This window comes from Onychomys torridus, chromosome 6 (assembly GCF_903995425.1).
Source record: "Onychomys torridus chromosome 6, mOncTor1.1, whole genome shotgun sequence".
Lineage (NCBI taxonomy): Eukaryota > Metazoa > Chordata > Mammalia > Rodentia > Cricetidae > Onychomys > Onychomys torridus.
Window position 1 is genome coordinate 72,477,667 of NC_050448.1, and position 19,108 is coordinate 72,496,774.

General features: G+C 45.2%; 1 protein-coding gene across 15 annotated transcripts in view; it reads right to left on the minus strand.

Annotated features, from left to right (window-relative positions):
* LOC118586386 (myomegalin-like) overlaps nt 1–19,108 on the minus strand; it is a 197,489-nt gene that overhangs the window by 42,924 nt on the left and 135,457 nt on the right. For 14 of the 15 annotated variants that reach the window (XM_036191569.1, XM_036191574.1, XM_036191565.1 and 11 more), the window contains 16 exons: nt 13,596–13,739; nt 12,835–12,954; nt 12,505–12,597; nt 12,177–12,389; nt 10,585–10,743; nt 9,624–9,737; nt 9,319–9,456; nt 8,458–8,637; nt 7,287–7,481; nt 5,712–5,876; nt 5,478–5,559; nt 4,645–4,736; nt 3,847–3,963; nt 3,529–3,666; nt 2,800–2,912; nt 1,645–1,772 (listed from right to left, as the gene is read on the minus strand). In XM_036191569.1, the coding sequence (XP_036047462.1) occupies nt 1,645–1,772; nt 2,800–2,912; nt 3,529–3,666; nt 3,847–3,963; nt 4,645–4,736; nt 5,478–5,559; nt 5,712–5,876; nt 7,287–7,481; nt 8,458–8,637; nt 9,319–9,456; nt 9,624–9,737; nt 10,585–10,743; nt 12,177–12,389; nt 12,505–12,597; nt 12,835–12,954; nt 13,596–13,739 (2,191 nt within the window). Of the gene's footprint in view, nt 1–1,643; nt 1,773–2,799; nt 2,913–3,528; nt 3,667–3,846; nt 3,964–4,644; nt 4,737–5,477; nt 5,560–5,711; nt 5,877–7,286; nt 7,482–8,457; nt 8,638–9,318; nt 9,457–9,623; nt 9,738–10,584; nt 10,744–12,176; nt 12,390–12,504; nt 12,598–12,834; nt 12,955–13,595; nt 13,740–19,108 lie in introns of all 15 variants that reach the window. The other variant, XM_036191560.1, reaches the window with a different exon arrangement.

A 19,108-nucleotide genomic window follows, 5' to 3' on the forward strand; every position in this document is an offset into this window, starting at 1 on the left:
ACAGAATCTTGGACAGAATTTGGAATGTAACACACACCATGTCAACACATGGATGTAAAGTGCCATGTCAAAAAGGAAGGAAAAGGGAAAATCATGTGCTCAGTCTAGCTTCAGAAGGGGACTCCATCTTTCTTAGGGTGCTGGAAAACCTGAATTATGTTCCCTCAGTACCGTCTTCAGGGGAGCTGAAACCTTAGTTTCTCCCTCTAAGAAATCCATACCCTTCAGCCATAGGAAACTGTATGGGGCAGAATCCACAGCCCCTGTAGTAACCTGTTACTTCTCATATTCTTGACATTTAAGATGCTGGAAATGACATCTTTGGTTCCCTTTCTCTACCTGTCATGTTGTCCTAAGAACATAGAGATGGTGAATGAAACCTACATACAGACCTCTGATACTTCCTTCTGAGTGACTTGAGCCTATCGGCAGCCCACACCAATTTCTTCCTCTAATATGAAGATATATATACCAGAGCAGGAATAAATAAAGGACGCCACCATGACACCTACAAATGAGGATCTAGAAACTGCACTTTTCTCTGATTCTGGGATACAGGAAAATACCGCTTTTAAAGGGGATATTGACAGGTAGGAGTGGCAGCCACGCCTCTAATTGCAGCACCCAGAAGGCAGAAACAGGTGCATCTCTGTGAGTTCAAAGCCAGTCTGGTCTACACAGCACATTCAGGCCAGCCACAGGACAGACACAGCCTGTCTCAAAAAGCCAACCAACAAAAATGCCCAAACCCAAAACAAATCAAAAAATATGGGGTGGGTTGGAAACATCACATAGATGATTATTTTTTTATCTAGAGAATTGTGATTCCGGAATCCTTCCTTTAAAGTCATGTTCTGACTAAAGGCCATGCCTGTGGCTTGAAGAAGCCCTAGGCCAGTGAAGAACAAGAATTTTATAGACTAGAACTTAATGTCCACTAATCTGATCTTGTCTGTGACTCTCAACAGTCAACTCTGAAGCAGCCGTAAGGGGGCGATATTTACCATGAACACTTTCATGATCTCTGCTCCTTAACTTAGCCTGAGTCCACTCTCCTAGTTTTGATTATTCTTAGTAGGGCTACACCACTCCCCAAAGCCATTCTATGAGCTCTCAATCTCTCTCTTTCTCTCCCTAAACCTGAAACTCACTTTATTCCTCTATTTGATTAAAAACTGCTTTCAAAGAGCAGGATTTGACTGGCTGGCAAAAATAACACATACACATGCATTTTATGACATGATATGGAACATGTGAAATGGGGGTGAGATGGGGGAGGGGGGATAAACTTTATTGGCCTATGGGAGGGGTAAAGGGATGAGGGGAGGCTAGGGAGAAGAGCGAGTGGGTACGGAAAATTAAGATGGAATGCTCTAAGGTGTGCGGGATACTTCACGGCCTCCCTGTTTAAGGGAGGGACAGGCGTGTGCAGTGAAGTTCAGGTCAACTACAGTGACTTCACTTGGCAGGTGCCTCTGCCGTTGGTACCACTCCTATCATTAGTACATCGGCCCCCATTCTGTCAAGTCCGACACCACTCTCTCTGGTTAGTGCAAACAGGGTTTCCATCCTGGGCTGCAGTGCGACCCGCCAGTGCTCAGAGGGCATGCTGGTGAGGAGCGTGCACACTTTCCAGTTCCCCACCTCCAATGGCGGCCAGCGTCTCCAGCCTGCTCAAGCGCTCCAGGCTTCTTCCAAGAACTTCTTCGAGTCGGCTGCGCAAGGCCTGGGCCCCTTCCAGTTCCACCTGCAGAGTTCGGTCTCTCTCAGAGCTGATTGAACATGTCACATGGAAGGAAATGGGTTAGCCATCAACTATGACGAGTCCACATCTTTCCCAAGAGCCATCTGTGCCACTTAGACCGTCGCCTCCTAAGGTAACTGCTCCCTGAGGCAGGGGTTAAGGAATGGACGCAGTCTTTGGGTGGCCCCTCATCTCACTGCTGGAGGAGAGCAAGGCCTGCTGCACCTTTCTGTAAAGTCTGTCCCTTCAGCTACATTCTGGGCCACTCCCACACAAAAATACAGCGCACTCCTACAGCAGCAGAGGAGAAATTCTGTTATGTAAACCGAATGGAGACTGAGCTGAGGGCTGGAGAGAGCTGTTTGCTCATCTGCACCAAACTGACAGTGCTCTGAGTGGAAGCAGCTCAGAGGAGTGGCATTCCAGAAGTTCTTTCCAAAGGTGGAGATAAAACATTTCTAAAGCCAAATGAGAAATTAGGGGAAACTGAATAAAATAATAATAATAATGAAACGTAGAAAGAAAAGAGGCCAGGAGGAAGGCAAGAAAAAAATGAAGGCACTCTGACAATGAGTCATAAAGACACAGCACATGTAAACCAAACCTGAGAACTCTAAGCAAATACATTTGCATGACGCTTATCTGTGCTTCTGGTGGACTCTGCCACCGTAACAAACACAGGTCCTTCACTGCCGTTTTAACCCAGTGTTAGCACCCCGACAGCCTTGCTGTCCACAGGAGAGCAGGCTTGAGGGACATGGATAGAAATGCAAGGGAGCTCACAGAGAGTGCATATGACATACAAGACACTGTTCCAGACCCCTGACCTGTCTTCGTGCGGAATCTTTGCAGAATCAATGGGAAATTCTCTTTTTAATTTAAGATTTAGACACCGAGGCTCAGGCCAAGCCGCCCCACAGCAAATCACGAGGTGAGGTGCTTCCTTTTGTCTCCTCTTTGGTATTGCAAACACCTGTTTGTTATTATAAACTTGGTAAAAGAAAAGAAAAAGAATGAAAGTCGAAGGCAAGCGAGCCAGGCCGCCCCGCTCTTACTTCTCAGGATGGGCGTGGAACTTGACCAGGCTGCTGTACAGCTGCCTCTCAGCTTGCAGGGCCTCGTTGAGCCGACTCCGCTCATCGACTAGTCCTTCTAGCATCAGCAGCAACTAAGGAAGGAAGAGAGAGGCAGGAATGTGGGAACAGCAAGGCGAGACGTGAAGCCACAGAGAACCCCGAGAGACAAAACAGTGCTCATTACTCAAGCTTCCTACAGAGTTTTAGTTTTCAAATCAACATCACACTCGTTACATTTAACGTCTTAAAAACTATTAGTCAAACTCAAACATGGGAGTGAGAATCGAGGGAGAGAGAGAGAGTCCAGAAATGCAGGAAAGGGTCCAAGATGGAGGGATGAAGGAAGGCAGGGATGAGAAAGGGACGCAGCAACAACTTAGTACTCTTTCTAAAGTCCCTTCAACTCAGTACTTACTGAGCATCGCCACACCATTACACGCACTGTTCTAGTTCTAGGGAAAAGCTCAGGGAAGCCATGGACCACCCAGAGACAACATGAGCCAGAAGCTATGCTGAAGACAAGCTGCAATCGTGTGACCAGCAGAGAGCTGTTAAAAGGAAGTGCCAGGCTGGAGTGAGGTGAGGGGTGAGAGTGAGCGGTGCAGACAGGCAGACAGACAGGTGAGGCAGGCTTTCTGAAGGATCTGGCACTGAGGAGATAGGACATGGGGGAGAAGCTACAGGAGAACCTGTGTCCCATGAACTCACCTGTTGTCTCCGGTTTCCAGAAACTTCCTGACCCTGGGATTCTACTGAAGCAACTTTTTCCCGCAGAAGTAAGAGCTCTTGAGTCAGGCGTTCCATGGCCGGTATGTCTTCAGGGTCGACCAGCTGCATCTGCAGGTCCTAGAAAAAAAAAATGAGCCAACGTAAAAAAACCGCAATAACATTACTCAGCAGAGCAGCGAGGGACAGATCTTCCTGTTCTGTTTCAAGGCCAAAGAATTCAGTATCTTGTGTGAAGATGTCTTAAGATAGCTGAGGTATAAACTATTCTAGTGGTTTTTTAAAAAAGCTTTGAAAGACCTTTATGAGGTCTTCCTTTATCTGTATGTTCCTGGTCAGCGACTCCAAGTCGGCAGCCTGCACCTGCAGCTCATCCTCTTGTACAGCCATCATGGACTGTAGAGCAGACAGTTCTATCTGTGGAGAGAAGAAAAGCCAACATTAGAGGCTAACGCTTTTCCAGGTCATATTACGAACAGCCAGTAACACAAGAGGAAACCGGAAAAAACAGTGCCATGGGTCAAAGGATGCTCTAAAACAAACTGTAAGAATGTTTTCAATAATGTCTTCTATTACTATAAACAACAAATTTAATTAATGGGGTCACAGGGATATTTAAAAGTCAGTTACAACTAGCAAAAGCAAGGAGAAATGGTGTTTAGTTTATGTAAATACTTCAGCTAATACATGAAAATATGGCAGGTTTAGGATGTCTACATTTTATACCCCTTAACGAATTACTAAGGTAGTGAGCACATCCAGCGGCTGACACCACCAGGGAACACCAAACTACATGCCTCCTGGTGAAAGGGCATGCTGCCACCACAAAGGAACCTCTCCACCAGTTAGCACTGTGGGCATCTTCTTTCCCCCAGATGAGAAACTGGATGATAACAAAGCTCAGAAACACCATGGTAACAACCACCCCTGCTAACAACACTCACGGTGCGCCTGCTACGTCCCAGGCACACAACACACCCAGGCTTATCTTGCATTTGGAGCCAGATATCATACATGGAGAATTGGAATGTTTAAAACATAAACCAGTTTGAAAGAAACAATAGAAATGTGCGGACTGGTCTTGACTAGCAAACTCACCTGGCTTTCTCTTTCTTTTTTAGCCATGAGCTCAAGTTCCTCCTTGGCATTACTCAGTTCTTTCTCCAGCCCTGCAACTGTGTCCGAGTCTCCTGAGATGAATGCACAACACTACTTTTAATCACTGAAACATGATGTGACCTGTGCTGCCCTGTTTCTGAGAGGTTTACTCTAAGAACACATCCCAGCACTTAAAAACTATATGCATGCACCTGCAATATATAGTCTGTAGCACTATCTGTAATGGAAACCCCACAATCAACCCATACGCTAAAAAGAAGGAACGGAATAGACTACCACCCGTTCAGCCGGCAGACTGCACTATACAGCTGAGAAAGAATGAGAACGGAGTGGGTGAGCTTACTTGGAATTCAAGGATACTAAATACAGATGCAAAAGAAAACATTTTCCAGGGGAGAAGGAAAGGATACACCCATGCAGACACACATGTGTCTGCTCATTGTTTAAAAACATACACAGGAAGGAGGACAACCCAGAAACAAAACGTATCACCCTTAGGGAGTGAGTAGAAACGAGAGAGAGACAGGGGATATGGATGGGCCTTCTGAGTCCACCTTTTTATATATTTAATTTCTGAAGTTTAGGTTTAATTTTCAATACGCGTGTTGGTTTGACGATGGGTTACAGAAAAGAACTAAAGAGAACCCATGAAAAGTTTGGGCAGTTATTCTTGGAAGTGATGTGTCTCTAGACTTCAGGGAATCCAGACTGGTTCTCGGAACAACCATGATGTGTCCTGGCCAAATCTACCAGACAGCAACAGAGCAGGGGAAAAGCAAAGGGAGTCTCCACAACACAGAACTGGCGCTCACCTAACGTGGGCCTGGGCACGCCGGCATCTTCTTTAGCAGTCAGTGAAGTGCTTTCATCTCTAGAGGGCATCTGCATAGAGCTCTGAAAAGTGGAATGGTTGTGGGGTTGAGAAAGACACGGGGACCATGATCACAATGGCAGACTTGGAATAGTCTCAGTTTGCGGACTGTTGCCTCAAAAGTAAGAAGGCAATGCAGTCGCCATGGATACCTATGTGCGTCTACAGCTCTTACTTGATCAGCCTGCTCTCCAAGGTCGGGGCTGATGGAAGTCACTTCAGCTTGCTGGTCTAGGAGGAGTGACCGGAAGGGGATGAGGTCTCTCCCCAGGTACTGGCGCAGGGCGTGCAGTTCTGAGTTTCTCTCCAGGAAGGCTTGAGCCATTTTTTCTGCAGCAGCCTGGTAAGAAAGAATCACAGAGAACATTATAAGAAAGACATTAGAGTACTAAATAAAACCGGTTTTCAAACTTCTTTCAAGATTTCTTTTTATTTTATGTGCATGAGTGTTTTGCCCGCATGTGTCCCACATGTGTGCAGTGCCTGCAGAGGACAGGAGGAGGTCCTCTGGAACTGGAGTTACGGGGGGTTCTTGGAAGACTGGAGGGTGGGTGTGATAAAAAGAGAATGCACGTATTCCATTCTCATCAAAAGGTTATATTTTAATAGTTTAGGGAAAGAGCAGAAGAAAAAAAATCTCCCCGAAAGAGTAAGCAAAAGGAAAAGGACATAAAAGGATGGGCCTGTCAACACTCTATCACCGGTGGGGAGGGCCTCTCTGAGACTTGCTAATAGTACTGGAGGGTGAGGTACCCTTTCTTTGGTAGTGTAGCACTGATAAGTAGCCTTTGCTTCAGTAATGAACCTCCCACTCATGATTAGGCAAGAAACCCCAATTAGACTCATTGTTCATACACAGAAATGACTGGAAAGTAGGAGGTGGGAAAGGGTCGCAGTGGGAATGGGGATGGAGGGAAAAAGAGAATGAGGGGTAAGAATGACTAAAATACATTATGTATATGTGTGAAACTATCAACCAATAGAAAATGTAAAGACTCAAACTAGCGTTATTTCCACCACTTTTCTAAGATGACAACACAAGGGAAGACCCAGAACTGATTTGTGACCATTAATGCACTGACACATACTCAGGGCTGGCGAGACGGCTCAGCAGGTGAGGGCGCTCCCCATGCAAGGCCGGTGACCTGAACTTGGTGGTCCTGGAACTCACGTAAAGGTGGCAAGAGAGAACCAGCTCCACTCAGCTGCTCTCTGATCCCCATCCATGCACCATGGCACATGTGCCTACACATACATCATGTATACCCAGGCACACATACAATAATAACTGTTAACTTTCAGGGGATAATGAATTGGAACCCTGTTAGCTAGATTATAGCACCAACTTTCTGTGGGATGAAACCAATTGTTTAGATAAATAGCTGAGTGCCCATCACAATTTCTAAATGACAATTTAAAAAAAATCTTGCATTTTCAGTTTGTAAAATTTGGACTCTTTTGAGGTAGGGACAATCACTCAAGTCTTGATAACTTTGGTAATATTTCAGAATTCCATTCTCCTTTCTCCAAAACAATCAGAAGATTAAGAAAATGAAAATAATGGATACATGCATTGTGTAGGCCACCTTCCAGGTGCAATGTTCTAACCATTTCGTTCTGGCTAATGGACAGCGAGCTGTAGTTCATACACTGAAGGAAAGAGGCCAAGCCCGAGTCACCAGCCCCACACTTCCTATCTGCTGCCATGAGTATCACAGGACCCTTGTCTGGTTTTGCAGTAACCGCTTACTTGGCTCGCCTGCTCCCTGGTACTCATCGACTGAAGCAGCCCCTGGATCTCCATTTCGTGCTCCATGGCTTGTTTATTCTGATCACTCAGGAGGTCCTGCAGCATCTTTTCTTTCTGCCGCAGGCGCTGGCACAGCTCCTCAGCTATCTCGTTCTGGCCCGGTCCGAGTTTGCAGAGTAATGTTGCCCTGAGATCCTAATGTGAAAGGGACGGTATAAATTTCTGGAGGACAGAATTTTCTCTACTGCCCATTGGAAGGGTTGTAGGAGCCCACTGTCAAGTAACTATAAGATTCTTGGAAACATTATAATGTCTTATCATTTGTTTCCCCACGCCTAGCACAGGCCCGTGACTTGAAAGGCTGGACATCTATACTCAGTAAACGAATACAAACAATAGAGAGAAATGTTCTGAAGTAGTTTTCCTTATGCTTGGGCATGTAACAGTTAATGGCAGGTAGAGCAATGGGTCACTTCCTCTGCAGTGTCACCTTAGAGAGGGAAGACAGAGCCACAGGCTTAAGGAATGGAGTGAGGAGGAGGGGTACATGCCCCCTGCAAGCCCAAGCCTCTAGTAGGAGGAGGCAAGCTTGGAGCCAGCCTGGATACAAAGCAAGACCCTGTCTGGGGGTGGTGGGGGTGGGGAGAGGACCAAGGGAACTGTATCAGTAAGGAGAGCAATGCCACTACAGCTCCGGGTCTACACAGAATTCAGCCGTGGTGCTGAAAACCGTGGAGCCCTACTGGCTGGACTGAGGCAGCCCTGTGCCTCTGCTACACTGCTCTGACAAGTTACTTAACCTCAAACGTCTAGGTCTTTGCTCTGAAAGCAGAGTATGTCCTCATGAACTTGTGAAGATTCAGGAAGTTCATTTCCCTTAAGCTCTTAAAATGATGCCTGACCCAGCAAGTACACTGTAACAATTATAATACAGGTTAGTTACAATACAGATGTATTTTTAGATCCGATTAATTCTCATACAGCTTCTCTGAGAACAATAAATGGCATGTGAAGTTTACAGCTGTAAAGAGGATTCCCAGGGAAAGGCAGCTACTCCCCCGGGCACAGGATATAACTGAAGACGTGGGTCGCTGGCTCCTGGCCTGGATTGTGCTGCCTGGCCTGTGTCTAGCATCGCTGAGCCCATGCCCCGGAGTCACTGCAGGCTCACCTCCACCTCTTTGTCCCTGTGGTGCAGGGATGTCTGCAGCTGCTGAAGGACGCTCTCCTGTTCCTTCCGCCAGTGGCCAGATGTGGTCTCCAGTTCTGCTTTCAGCCACTGGAGGTTTTGACAGGTGGCAGTTAACTGTTCCAGTTCCAGGCCTTTGGCCCTCAGGAGACCCTCCATACTCTACGGGACAGACACAGCAAATGTAACGCAAAGGGGTACCCCACACTCCTCAGGATGAGAGATCCGTCCCACCCTTGACTTACACCCTCCTGTTTCTTTCTGTAAGAGGAGAAAACACACAAGTCAAACCAGCATTTTTCTTTAATGTGGTTTATAGAGAGGTAAATATAGAATGCATGATAAACAAGATGGAGGGGGCAGTTTCTCTCGAGAAAAAGTGAATGGCTTCTTTAAGAACTGACAGATGGAAGCTGGATAGGATCTAAAGTAAGTATGCAAAAAAAAAAAAGCTAAAAGTGTATGTTAAGGAAACAAGCGGTCACATAATACATTGATATCTATAGAGTATCAATGTGAAAAACACAATATAAAGTATGTGTGTACACATTACCCCAGCAGTGCTCACGGGAAAGCGTACGCGCACGTCCATATTACTGGACAAGGATGAGAAGTCAGAACCACACACACACAGAGCCATCACCGCGCACTACCCCCTCTAGGTCTACACTGTAAAAGGACAGAAGCGCTTCGCAGCCCCCTCTCCACTGCTGGAATGAGAGATTGCCGCATTTCCTCGGTTCCGGAACTCCGGGTCTCAGAGAACAATGCGTCGAGGCCGAGGCTTCAGGCCTGGAAGGCAGTGAGGGGTGGGGTGGGGAGCGGGGTGGACTTGGCTCTTACTTGCATGGCGGTTTCATTGGCGGACAGGACACTACGCAGTCTCTCTAAATCATGATCTCGCTCTCTCACAGCTAGGTGAAGCTGCTGCAGTTCCTTGTCCTTTTCTTGTACGGCGGAGAACTTTTCCTCTAGAGCCCGCTGCAAGGAAAATAAGGCTCCTAAATTCCGGAGGGTTCACTAAACTATCACCTTTCATCAAGGAGATCCCAAGTGTGAACCAACAGGAAACTGACGCCCCAGACGCAGTCATTCAGACACCGAGTGCAGCTAGACCATCGGCAGTCATGGGGGAGCCGGCTGCGTACCTCCAGAACCACAGCTTGGTCTTGTATTTGCTGCTGTATTTTTTCCAGCAACATCTCATTCGTTTCTGGAGTTTTGTCTGGGTTATCTCGATACCGTAGGAGCTCCTGAAGTTCCTAATAAGACAAAAGTACTTCCCTTTATTCCTTTACCTCTTGGCTAAATTTCCTCACTGTTTTTCAAGAAATTCGTTATTTAGCACACATACACAAAACACTCAGAGATAACAGATATGTAACTTGTTAATGATTCTGCAGCAAACAGACTGGCAGGTGAGCTAGTCTGCTCATGGAAACACAGGATACGCTGCCTGACTCCACCTAAAGGTGTCAGTAAAGATGTCAGAAAAGATTTTGAGCTAGGCCTGATGGAGCATTCCTGTGATGCCAGCAATAAGGAGGCAGAGGTAGGTGGATTTCTGTAAGTTAGAGGCCAGCCTGGTCTACAGAGCTCCAGGTCAACCAGGGCCACATAGTCAGACTCTGTCTCAGAATAAAACCAAACCAAACACAACAAAAAGATACTTCTCAAATGAAGATGTGCCATGGGTATTGTGAGGGAGTGGGAATTATATACACAATGGTACATAAAAATCATATGCTCTGAAATTTAAGCAATTCAATATCCCGAAAGCTTAGAGTAGGTAACAACTGGTCACGCCTCTTAGTACCCCATTTTCCCCTAAAATTCTCATTCTGTCATGAATTCTGTAGAAGGTCATATCTTCTGTCAGGTCTCATGAAGCAGAATGTCTGACTCAGAGGTGTTCTGTTTGCTCAGTACTGCCTACGCTGTTTACCTTTGCACACAGAGCTAGTTACCTGCTGGGTAGCTGCATCATGGATTGTATGTTCTACTCATTTTACGCGTTTCCAGTTCCATCACTCACACATGAGGCACAAGGCAGGCCTTGAAGCAGGCATTTGAGAGCTCCAGAAGCCTGGCTTTGGTTGGAGAACTCACCTGAAACAGTTGCTCTTTGAGACTCAGACTCTGACGTAGGTGTTGAATGTCTTGTTCCCGGATTCGAATCTCACTGTATTTTTCCATCTCTAGGGTATGAAGCTGTTGGTTCTTACTATGCAATTCCCCTTGGAGGTGTTGTAAAGCTTTTCGTAATTCCTGAAATAAATATATCCTCTTTTTAAACTAACCTTTCCACATGATCATCAGGTATGAAGGTCTTAATACTGTCAAGACAAGCTGGGTACGATGACCCCTGTCTATAATGCCAGCCTCCAGAGAGCCCAAGGCACAAGGATCTCAAATTCAAGGCCAGCTTAGGCAACATATTTTGATCTCATCCCCAAAACAAAACAGACAGACAAAAACTACATCATAAAATATCAAGTAACGGTGGTGGCACATGCTTTTAATCCCAGCACTGAGGAGGCAGAGGCAGGCGGATCTCTGTGAGTTCGAGGCCAGCCTGGGCTTCTAAGTGAGTTCCAGGAAAGGTGCAAAGCTATACAGAAAAACCCTGTCTCAAAAAACCAAAACCAAACCAAACCAAAACAAAATACCAAGTAGCAAAAAATACCATTATTTAAATTGATATAGAAACGTATATAGGGCATAAATCAAACAGGATGTGAAAGCTTATGAAAGTTATGGAGTAGAAAGTCGTTTGACAGCGTAGCTCAGTGTTGGCTTTCTGGTTTGGAAGGATAGCTCTGCTCTGCCAAGGGAGAGTCTGCACTGTACCCCTGCGCCCTTTCCTAAGCTCAGAGCTGCTAGCATCTTCCTCCCTAAAGAATTCAGCTGCTTAATTTGCATTATACCTCAACCCTGAAAAATACTTGAAATTTTAGTGTTTCTAAAGGAAATTCAGGGTTCATAATTAATTTCTGAACTACTGAAATAGGAGATATAGCAAGTGCTCCATGCTAACAAGATAGAGGTAAAATGCTCACATGCTAATTATGCATGTAAATGCCCTTCCCTACTTTACCTAATGACTTGTCAATTTAATTCAATTTGTTTATTTGCTTAGTGTGTGTGTGTGTGTGTGTGTGTGTGTGTGTGATGCACGTGAGTGCAGGTGTGCATGTGTGGCAGTCAAAGGGAACAATGTTCAGGAGTTGGTTCTCTCCTTCCAGCAGAGGTCCTGGAGCCCCACTGCTTGCGGGGCAGGCGCATTCTACTTTCTGGTCCATCTCACCTGCCCCAGCTGCCTTTATGCTTTCAGAATGACAGGACAGCAGGTACCTCCTCCTTCAAGAAGCTTTCCCATGACCTCCTCCCTCAGCCCCTCCTAGACACTGCTATAGGAACACAAAGCTGCACCTTTGGCAGAATTTACCCTACTGAAACTGTCACCTGACTGCCTCTCCTACTACACTAAGTAATGGAAGAGGCAGAGTCTCTGACAGCCACCTTTGTATTCCCAGGACACAGTCTGCTCACCTGCTACATGACCCACGGGCAACAAACACTGAACCAGATTAGACTAAGCAAATGATTCAAGGGTTCAGGTTCGGCACAAACCGTGCTGCTAAAAAGTTACTGTGGGGGCAAAGTCAGCCTCGGGAGCCATAAAATGGTGAATGATTTACCTGGTTATGTTTCCATGCAGCTTCCTTCTGCTGCTCTCTCTCCCGCGCCGCAGCCTCTACAAACTGCATGCACCGCTTGACATCAGCCAGTTGCCGTTCCTTCTGGCGCACCAGCCTCTGCAGCTTCTGTATTTCAAGCTGGCTACAGAACAGAGCACTCTGGAGATCAAGCAGGGCCACCTGTTGCTGAGCTGGGGCCGCGCCCTCTGAGCTCTGAAAAGAGCAGAACCGTAGTCAAAATCACAGTCACAAGGAGGAAAGCCTGGAGGAGCAGAGAGAGAACTGGGCAGCCCAGGGGACGCCACTCCTGCCCACGGCCCTCACGTACGTGAAGCTGTCCGAGCTGGCTTTGGTGCAGCATCTCACGAAGCTTTACCATTGTGTCATTTTGACCTTCGATCACCTGGTACAGCTCCTCGGTCTGAAAACAGGAGAGGGGCAGCATGCTGATGGTAGCAAACCACACATAACAAGTTACATTGTCTCCCCTGCACAGACGCTAGCAACAGAGTTCATTCCAAAACACCTACTGAGTGGACAGCTTTCCGTGGTAAGGTTTGCTAGTCTCCCAGGAGTGACTTCTACAAAATACAGAGTACTTACCTACTTCCAGAGGATGAACTATTTCCCACAGGTCTGTGATGACATAACATCTTACCTCACTTTCCCTGCTTTTTAGCGATTCCTTGAGGCTTTGAATGGTCACATCTTGTTCCTGAGATGACTCCTGTGCAGATTTTAGTTCACAGCTCATTTCATTCAGTTTCTCTTGAAGAATCTGAATTCAGCAGAAAAACTCTGTTAGCTTCATGATGGCTTTTAACCTCAAGGGCCATCAAACTGTCCTGTATATACATCTCAGGTTTAGAGAAAGTCTTAGGGCATACTGTCTCATTTCTTTCCCGTGCATAGTAACCATGAGAGTCTGAACATGAAGAGAAGTAGCAAATATGAACCGCTTCCCTCAGTGCTTGAACACCTCAGGTCTCACTCACATACTGCACATTCTCTGTGTCAAAAGCCATACTATTCTTTCGGCCCTTCCATCGGCCAAGGAGTGCCTGCTAGCTAGTGTAGGACAGGCGTACTAGAGCAGATATTCAGGAGCCCCCTAGGGACAACTGCCTTGTAAGCAGTATTCAATCTGTGGACTGTACAGGAATAAGAAGGCACACTAACATCAAGAGCACAGACTTCTGGTCTCAGAGCCTTACTATAGAGGTAAAGATTACATACAGGGTCTAATCTCATTCCTAGATGGCAGCAGAAATTGGGGTACGCATGGAACAAGCTAAAATCCTGAGAAGAAACAAAGGGAAGGTCTGAGCAAGCTATAAGGACCTGAGTTTGACCCTAGCAGTCACCTCCCAAGTCCTACTCAGGATGATGAAGCTGGGCTAGAGACAGTTCTGACCATACCTTGTTGGTGGCCTCTGTTTGCTGGATTTTGTCCTGGAGCTCTTCCAAGTGGGAATCAGACGCAGATTTATTGATAACAGCCTGGGTTGCAGGGGTCTCCTCTGAGTTCAGCGTTTGTTGCTTGAATAACTTCTCAGGCTGGGGCTAGGAGGCAGCAGGGAGACAGCACATTGAGTGTATGCAGTCAATGGCCCATTTGGTTTCCCTGGTTTTCGGAGAGCACTCTTAGCAAGCAGCAGGTCTGTCTTCCGGAAGTCACCTGGTGATCTGATCAGCAACTGCGGTTTCCAATTACCTGAGAGCGCCATGTCTAGTACCTGTCATTGTCTACCCTCCTCACAAACACTGCTTTGTCGGGGAGAGCAGACAACTCAGAATTTAAAGAGAAGAGGCGCTTTTAAGAAAGGACAGGATAATGGCAATCGAATATTTGCTTCATTCTATTTCATTCTATGTTTAACCAGGAGATTAACAAAGACATCGAAGGGTCAAAGTTATATTCCAATTACCTGTCCTATAACAAGCCTGTTTGTGTTGTTGGAAACCCTGTGGCCCCCCATTAGAAAACAGCATTTCTGGTCACCAAATCTCCTTAATGTATACTACCATGGACAGTAATCTCACTTGTTTGCAAGGCAAAATTTGGCAAAAGAGCAGCACTTGGTAAGTCCAGGTGAGGAAGCATGGGGGGCTTATGTCTTTTTTTTTGTGTGTGTGTGTCTCCATAAATCAAAAATATTAAAAAGTGAAGGGTGGAAAATAAAAATAAACACATAACCATGACAGTCTGGAAGGACATGTGCTTTCTAAGAATACTGACTCTTAAAGAGCATAAGGTGGACTACTTTCAAACTCTACCTGAAGGTCACAAGGAGCTAAAATACTGGCTGCCTAAGGAATTCATGGGGCATTAAGTCCTCCCTCCCCCAACAGCCCCTTTCTCATCAGGATAACAAAGAACTGCTATTCATGTTTTTCTTTCTTCATACTCTCAAACTTTACCACCTTCCAGGGCCTGGGGTTACAGCTGACTGAAAATGTCTTCCTGCAAGGGACTGCCCGAAGGAAGTCAGGTGTTTTCTGTTTCCCCAGGGCTGTTGATCACGTTTCCAAGACTAAAATACAGAGCTTTGTATGAGGTTTTGTGGGGAATACAATTCAGGCAAATATTTGGCTCTGGATCCCAACAGTCTTGGTCTCTTGAGGAAATGGTCATACCAGGAGACTATTCATTTTGACGGGTCATATAAAAAAGATTCTTGGGAGAGACAAAATTTATCTAGATCTAAAATAAGGATGAGATGTTTGCAGCTGGCTATGGCAAGTGAGGAAGAATATTATGGAAAAAGGGAAGGAATGAGTGGGGCTAATGGATACAAAATATCAACTTCGTTATTTTTCTAAGCAGAGTGATCTTATAACTGACCATTCACATCAAATCACCATTTTTCTTTTCTTTCTTTTTTTTTCCTTTTGAGATGGTTTCACAATCCAGTCTGGCCTCAAGCTCACAACTTTGCCTCAGCTTCTCAACTGCTAAGATTGCAAGCCTACTCCATGGCGCCCAGCTTCAAACCACTGCTAAGAATGAAAAGGGTGCAATTAACTCTGTCAGGAAAAACAGGTACAAATAAGGATGTTTTATTACCTTGTTTATAAGCCCACAGCTATTTCTGAGCAGCTCATTAAAAGGCCATTTTATCCCCACTAAATGCATTGATAAAACAAAACCTTAAAATCCTAAAAGGTGAGATGATCAAAATGGTACTAAGACATAGTCCCAAACATAGACACATGGCAGGAAATTAAAACAACCAAAGGAGTTCTGAAAGTTGACGAATGACTCATGAAAACGCTCAGCCTTCTCTAGAAGCTGGACTTCAAGGCTTGCTTTGACCAGACATGGGAGGGATATGGGCCCCTTTACCCTGGTTTCGCCTCTCAGTACAGCTCATTAACTTCATCCATTCCCTCAACACACACATGTTGAGCACTAAGGAGCACACACTACGTTGGAGAAAAAAACAATGGTATAGAACAAAAGTGACTGCTCTTGAAGCCGACTTTACAGCACTTGGATTTGGTGGCTACACAATAAATAGGGAAATACAGAGTATCCGCCGCTAGTGGTTCATCCTTTGTGGGAACACAGGAAAGTACTACAGAGACTTGGAGACTGTTACTTTATATCAACTGGAGGAGGGTTCCTTTTGAGACAGTATCCAAATGGACATCCCAGGGGTCAAGTGACAGTCATTCCAAAGCAACAGAGGAGCCAGCCAGGCGGAGAACAGCTGATGAATCTCAGCCTGGGTAAAGAAAGGCCTACACATTTACAAAGGTATATCCCAAGAGAAATATGGCGTGAGCCACAGGTGGAATTTTTAATTTTCTCATAGCTTCCCTGAATAAATTAAAAAAAAGTGAACTTAGTTTTGACAATGTGTTTAATATTTTTAAAACATTACAAATGTGATCAAAATAATAAAAATAAGATATTGTAATTTTTAAGTATTTGAAATCTGAGTTCTATTTTACACTTAGAGCACATTTCAACTCAGATTAGCCACAGATCAGGCTGGTGGGGGCCTTATTAGAACACACTGGACAAAGGGCAGAGTAACAGGGTTAGTGTTAAGGGAGGCACAGCCCAGGTCTTACACTCCTGTACAACGGGGATAATTCAGCTAGATTCTTCTAACTGGATTGAGAACTGTCTGCAGTATTTCATGTACTCACATTTTATTTTTGATGGTGCTGGGTATCAAACCCGGGGCCTCGAGCAGCTCTGTCCCCAGCCCTGACTGCGGTGTTTTCTAACAGAAAAGCAATCCCATTTACATGTTCAAAAGCTCGCTCCAGCTGCTCTGTGATGATGCACAGCTGGGAAGCCCCCGCAGAAGGGCGGATCAGCCAGGATGCAGGTGAAAGGTGGCTGGATCACAAAGATGGCAGTGAGGAGATAAGTGGATGGGTCTGGGACAGTGAATGTGCTGTGGCTCCAGACAACTGGAGGCTGAGAAGAAGCAAGGATGATGACTCCCAGAAATACTTGAGATATTTGTTGTGAATACAAGATGCCTCCCCTGGAGCAATAGGGATGATGTCACACATACCACAAGAGATGACTGAACTAGATACCTACAATTCTAACGGACAAAGAAAACTGTCAGTGATTCCGTGGTGGAGCAGCCTGTATAAGACCTGGCTTTTTGTTTCCTTGGTGTAAAATACCTCTCCAGTCATGTCCACTACAAATATGAAATCTCAACCATAGCAAGCAGAACTGAAGAAATTCACTCCAGGACTGGAGATACAGAGCAGCTGTTATGTTTACCTAGCATAAACACGACCTCAAGCCCTACATCTCTAGTGTTCTCTCAGGGAACAGTTTCAACATTAAAAGGGCAGGAAGGTAGTCCTATTCATTCACCTTACATCAGAGAACTTAGGGCTATGAAGGAAGGCACACACTAACCAGCCATTCCAATCCCACTTTACATACAAGGAAACGGAAAGACACATAAGGTGGGTTAAGATATTCAAGTGACAGAAAAGGTCCAGAAGTGTCCAGGGAAAACTAAATTGCAGCTGGTGATGCAGCTTGTATTCCTGTGAACCCACTGCTCACCACACCGTCAGGACCATTTTAGGGATCAGAGGTTTGTGCTTAATGAATGAGACCCATAAAAACAAACCAAACTAAAACAGGCCTGTCTCCTGCTTCCCAGGCAATGCTCTAATCCTTCAGCAGCCCTCTTGGAAGCAAGATCATTTCCTTGTGCTTCTCTATATGCCCACGTTTATATTCATATGTCTGTGGTCTCTATGCCTCCATGTACATAAACACAAGGATATAGGAGGGGCAACTTTGAAGCAGAAGATTGCCACAGGCAAGGAATCTGCATCTCATGTGAACATCTCAACCTGAATCACAGGAAACTTCTGATTCTGTGAATGACTTATTTAAGACATGGGAGGTGTCTGTTTCTCCTTTCTTCATAATTTACTCTTTTATAGCAGGGAAAATGACTTTTCAGAGAAGCCCAAAGGCCATTTAGTAAGTTCCTCTGAGTCAGGACTATGTACTAAGTTCTTGTGAAGTACCAAGCACATAAGCTTATAAGTCCTGGAAAGATTCTACACAGCCTAATGTTGGTGATCTGTAGGTTAGTAGCATTAGGGTAATTCCCAGATACTTGGCTTCTACAACCATGACCTAACCACAATGTCCTTTCAAATTAATTACTTTCAAGTCAGAGTTAGTATGCAGGCTTCACCAATCTGAAAAAGGAGAGCGATGTCCAGGCCTAGTGTACACAACACGAGGCTGAAAAGCAGATGTTTTTACCTCTGCATCAGCAGCATTTTTCCTGGCATGTTCTAATCCTAATAGTGAGTCACAGATCTCAAACTGCTATAATCACCTGTCCTACTGTTAATCATCAGAGACAAACAAGAACCAACAGCTAGCACAAAATTAAAGACCCAACCTTTGACCAGTATCTAATGTCCATGTTTCCCAAAGGGCCTGATCTACCTAAATATACAGCAAAGGTTTAAGTGGGACAAATTCACAATAGTCCCAAGGGAGCAGGCTTTGCCATTGCAAGGTCTGAAGCGAAGGTGTGCTCTTTGAACTTGGACAGAAAGGAGCCTGTGGTAGCCCAGAGCTGTGGATTGCTGTTTACTAAGGGACCACACCCTTTACCGTAGCTTTTCTACGTCAGGAAATAAAGAAGGAAATTACTACCCAGAACAAGACGTCAAACCTTTCTGCAGATGATCTGAAGAGCCAGTGTCCACAGAAGGCAAATAAATGATTTGCATAGTATCAGTATGCAGGAGAAATATACTGTTGCTGTTTATCTTACTAGAAGGAAAAAGACGGGGGTGGGAGGGAAGCAAAGCCACCAGGAGGGATCTTCATGCTGACAGTTAATACACATACAGTGGGTTAAGTGGAGGATTAAACAAAGGAATCAAAATGACTAAACAGAACGGTCCTATTTTAGGGAAAAGTTTGCTTTCAAGGTTCTTCTATCTACAAATCAAAAAGAAAACTAACAAAAAACAACTTATTTCCCCATCGTGACCAGCCTATTTTCAGATGCTAATATGAGAATACCACGTTTAATTTGTAGCATCTATGTCTGGTCACAGAAAAACTGGTTGGGCCAAACACAGAAGTGAGGCTCCATTAAAGAAAGAAAGGAAGTACCCAGGTGCTAGGCATGTAATGAAAGCACTGTTTTGCATAGATTTTAAAACATTCCTTGTGCTTTCTGCTAAAGTTCTTATTGGCATACAAATTTGACATGCAGCCTAACTATGCCTCAAAAATCCCATCTCATTGGGATCTCAACTTCACTCATTACCAGACTACAAGTTTCTGGACCCCTGTTGACTGAGGACTAAGATTCCTGGGACTTCTAGACTGTTGCCACCTTTGCCAATGTGCCAGGATGTTTAACAGAGTTAATTGAACCTAGCATTTAGTGTTGCTATGGAAA